Below are 4,599 nucleotides of genomic sequence, written 5' to 3' on the forward strand. Positions count from 1 at the left end.
CTCTTATTGCTTCCAAGTTTTTCTCTCTTTGTGTATTCCCTGAAATAAATATAAATGTAGGTAGCATTGGAAGTATTTTAGTGTGAAACTGTGCAGTTTGCTGCAGCACCATTAGAACAACTTCCTGCTATCCAAAACACAACCTTGAAGGAGTCTGGGAGTTTTTTAAGTCGAAGTGAAAAGGTGAGTTGCTTTACTCTCATTTTTCTTGCTAATTTGTAGTGGTCTGGGCAGCAGCCTGAGAAAACAGATGAAAATAGGATTGGAGGTGGATTGATTTAATTTTTCCCCTATAGCTGGGTTGTATTGGCAGAACCCCCACAGTGAAGGGTAACAAATCAAACTGGGGGTTGCAGTGTAATCCATAATGGGCGACTGCTGACGGAACCTCTGTGTTTGCAGCAGCACAATGGTTGTCGGATTAGCAGGGTGACCCCAATGTCTGGGAAGAAGGATGCATCTGACTCCATGATATCAGAAGGTTAATTAATTACTTTAATATACTATATTATTCTGTACTATATATTACACTATATCTAAACTGAAACTGAACAAGAACTCAACTGCACTGACTGTCAGGACACTGCTTGCAGAGACTGGTCAAGAAAACAAAACACACCAGAATCCAATAACCAAATTCCTTCAGGTAAATAATCTTCCAGCACATTCCACATGTTCACAAAAAAACGGGAGCAACAAATGAGACAAGAATTGTTTTGATCATTCTCTTCTCTGCTTCTCTGAGAATGCGAATCCCACAAATGGTCACAGAGAGATGGAAGGGAATTGGCAAATGACCAAGGTTAGAGCTGGTGTTACAGAGGGAATGTGCTCAGTATTTGTGCAAATTTGGGCTTTCAAACTCAGGCAGAGAACCCACATTTTTATGGAACTGCCATTTGCCAGGGGCATACTCCATTTCTTCTAAAGAATGTGGCCAGAATAAAGCAATGGGTGGAGAACTGCCATAATCAGTTCAGCTTTCAGAAGGACAATGGACTAAAGACAACTGAGGTAAGAAGTTGGGTTTTTTTTTTCCCTAGCCTGGATTCAAAGATTTGTCTTGATGTTACTTTTTTTTTTCCCTGAAGCATACTGGAATTATAAAGCTTGCTGCTATCTTCATACAGATATATTTCACTTGTGTGGGCTCCATATGTTCTGCTGAATAAAATGCGTTAGAGAGATGAAAGAATGAAAAGTTTTCTTTGAAGACCTGTAAGTCATCCAAAATCTGTTTAACCAACACAAGTAATTGGTACAATAATGGATTTTAAAGATAGCATCCATTTATTTTCAAAAAAGCAGTTTTTGTGTTACTGTATGCAAATAAAATTGAGACTTAAGTAACTGGAAGTTACCATTGCCTTTTCAGAGTCCATGCTAAACAACATCACCCTTACTTTAGTAGATCTTCTCTGCTGGAAGGTGTAGAAAGACATGGCCCAGCAGAAGAGATACTGGCTGATATTAATTTCTGTCTGAAAATGAGCAGGCTACCTGAACTTGCTCTACAACTTGCTCCTGGTTTCCAAGGTAGTGATGAAGTGTTATTAGACCAACTACACAGATAATGCCCAAAAGTTACATAAACACCACTTACGTGTTGTGGTGGTAAAGAGTCCCCCAGGAGAGCTGCTGCACTGCTGGGCAGGCTCAGGCCAACTCAGCCTCTGAATGGGCTGGTCTTGGTTTTTGAGGAGACACCTATGCTGTTCATTCAGCTGCAATTCAGAGCAGTTGTTATACCCTGCCCTACCCTCAAAGCATGTTAGACACAAGCCAGGCTTGTTTCTTGTGGAGGTGCCCAATCTAGAGCCCTCTGCAAAGGCAAAGTGCACTCAACAGCAGCACACATACTTCAAATGAGTGGGACACAACACAGAAATAAGACTGTGTTTCCAAATGGAAACCATCCCACAGATCTGATGTGCTTACACTTAAATTACTGTTGTCATGATAACAGGCTTAGAGCAGTCTGCTCTTACCAAGTGAACTACTGATTCAGTAATAACATGAGAGGGTGCATCACCTCCTGAATCATCTCCTCCTATGCCAGGGAGGCGTACACAGAAATAGCAGTCTAACTTTGTTTAGTTATGAGATTACCTTAATTTATTATCTGGGTTTACCTTCTTCTAAAGTAATTTACCATGCAAGTTATTTTCCAGAGCCAGCAATGGAATTTTAGTTATCAACTGATTTTTTCTTCTGTATTTAGAAGAAGATCTTAATTTACACATTGGTTTAAAAATTTGCCTTGTGGTATTCAGATAACACCTTACAAAAAGATGGCCTGAGAAAACCCTCTCTACTTCAGGAACAGTGTGTTCCCTTCCACTGTCTGGTGAAGAAATACTATCCCTAAGAAATAGGGATACATTAAGTTGGTTTCCAAAAAAAAATATATATATATACATATACTTTCATAACAGCATGTGCCCATGGAGGTTTAATAGTATAATTTCATACTGCACAGTACTTCTGCAGTATTTTCTTCCAAGGAAAAACGACATCACAACTGGCACTCAGATGTAGCAGCAGTCAGATTTTGTAGAGAAGGCCTGTTACTGATACCCAGGAAGTGGCAACTTCTGTCCTTCCTTTGCTTCAAAGAAGGTGTAAGAGAGAGTGATCAAATCAACTTTCGCCATTTTAGGGTCCTCTGCAAACTCTGGGTCAATGTAGAAAAAGACAGGCATGTCCACTTCCTCCTGAGGATTTAGCCTCTGCTCTTCAAAACAAAAACACTGCAGATGGGAGGAAAAAAAAATCCACCATTAGACAATAGTGATGATAAAATTTATCTCTGGCAACATGAAAGAAATCTTAATGGTTTAAAATAAACTCTCATTCCCTTTACACCCCTAAAATCCTAGGAAGGATCAATAAGATGAGCAAAAAGACAGCAATTTTGTTAATGTGGTGATGTAGAAAAAAAATTTATTAGCTTTTAATGAAGTGTGTAAAGACATCAAGGGGCCAGGCCAGCTCACATCATTCTGCCTGCCCTCAGAGCGGTACTAAATAACAGATTTTGGAACCACTCTGATGGGATGAGCAGCTTGATGTAAGGGCAGTAAAGCTAAGAATGAACTGATGCACTTTATCATTTGAAAAAAACACGGTATTTTCTTAAAATGTTGGCATACAAAGAATGTTGTCCAGGGTTAAAATGCAATTTATGGGTAACTGTTTTCTTTTGTGTTAAGGAAAATGCAATCTTTGCTTTGTTCATACTTACTTGTATTTTATTGAAATACTGTCCTGCTTCAAAGGGGACAACGTTGTAGGTGGAAATTCCAATTATTGGTTTGTCAGTAGGATTTTTTGCTTTATAAAATGCCAGTGCAGTCTCTCCTGGTACCACCTGCGTAACATAATTGCACAGTGATTTTCTTTTTTTTTTTTTTAATTCACTGCAGCCCTCCACCCGTCAAACCAAATTCTTTAGACTTTATCTAGAATTAATTTTCTCTATTGCTGTTTCAAATTGGTTATTTCACAAATAGTTTTGATTACATGCAATTCACCCATATTCAAAATTAAAAGCTTCAATACTGTTCTATGTATTTTTAATCTTACCCATTTTGCCTGAGTCTTCTATTATCCCCAGCAGTTCAACAGCACAGAGAGCATTTTTAATATGCAGATTTAGATATGGTGTGCATTTAATTTCTGAGGTTATTCTTTCAGTACTGGACTCAAACTATTAAGAAGCATAACTCCTTATTTTGAGAACTAATTTGAAACAGAAGAGTTAATTTGTGATGTTTTAAATATTAAAAAAAGTACCTATAAGGACAGGGCAATAGGAGAAATGGTACAGATTTATATACACTGTTATACGTATATTTTTAAGTATATATACACACTTTTATGGTGTATGTACAACGTGCACGTGGTGTATATATCATGAAGTGTATACATAAATATAGTTTCAATGACTTTTGATAGTTTAATGGGATGGCAGAGGGGCAGCTACACACAATGTCCTGTAAAAACACTGCTGTGCTGGAGCATGTTCAGCAAGGGCAGCAAAGCTGATGGAAGTTCTAGAGAATACGTCTGGGGTTGTTCAGTCTCAAGAAGAGGAGGCTCAAGTGGAACATCACTGCTCTCTGGAACTACTGACAGGAGCGTGTAGTGAGGTGGGGCTCGGCCCTTCTGCCGTGCCTGCACTGAGAGCACGAGAGGAAACGGCCTTGGGACGAGACAGGGGAGATTCCCATTAGACATTAGAAACATTTTCCACTGCTGGTGTGGTCAGGCTTTGGGAAGGGCTGCCCAGGGAGGTGGTGGAGTCCCCATGGCTGGAGCCGCTCAAGAGGCACCTGGTGTGGCTGCTGTGGTTTGGTGGTTACAGTGCCGGGTGCACGGTCGGACCGGGTGATCGGAAAGGTCCGACCGTGACCAGGGCTCTGCACGGGGGGAAGGCGGTGACTCACGTAGATCTCGCTCTGCTGCGGTTTGAAGTTCCACTGGATGCTGGCGTGCGTGTCGGCGTTGAACGTGACCCTGATGAGCCGGTCCCGCACGGGCTCCATGCGCTCGATCCGCTCCGCGTCGCCCCCCGTGCCCGCCGTCCCGCCACGCCCC

The 4,599-nt window shown here is 41.0% G+C and overlaps 1 protein-coding gene across 1 annotated transcript; it reads right to left on the minus strand.

Moving 5' to 3' along the window:
- Positions 1-474: 474 nt before the first annotated feature.
- Positions 475-4,593, minus strand: LOC102034413 (cytochrome c oxidase assembly protein COX11, mitochondrial). Its single transcript, XM_005425727.2, has 3 exons — positions 4,449-4,593; positions 3,245-3,370; positions 475-2,750 (listed from the first exon to the last, which is right to left on the minus strand). Exons 1-3 carry the CDS (start codon positions 4,545-4,547, stop codon positions 2,568-2,570), a joined length of 408 nt encoding a protein of 135 aa, XP_005425784.1. The 5' UTR covers positions 4,548-4,593; the 3' UTR covers positions 475-2,567.
- Between the last annotated feature and the right edge of the window lie 6 nt (positions 4,594-4,599).

This window comes from Geospiza fortis, unplaced genomic scaffold (assembly GCF_000277835.1).
Source record: "Geospiza fortis unplaced genomic scaffold, GeoFor_1.0 scaffold221, whole genome shotgun sequence".
Taxonomy (NCBI): domain Eukaryota; kingdom Metazoa; phylum Chordata; class Aves; order Passeriformes; family Thraupidae; genus Geospiza; species Geospiza fortis.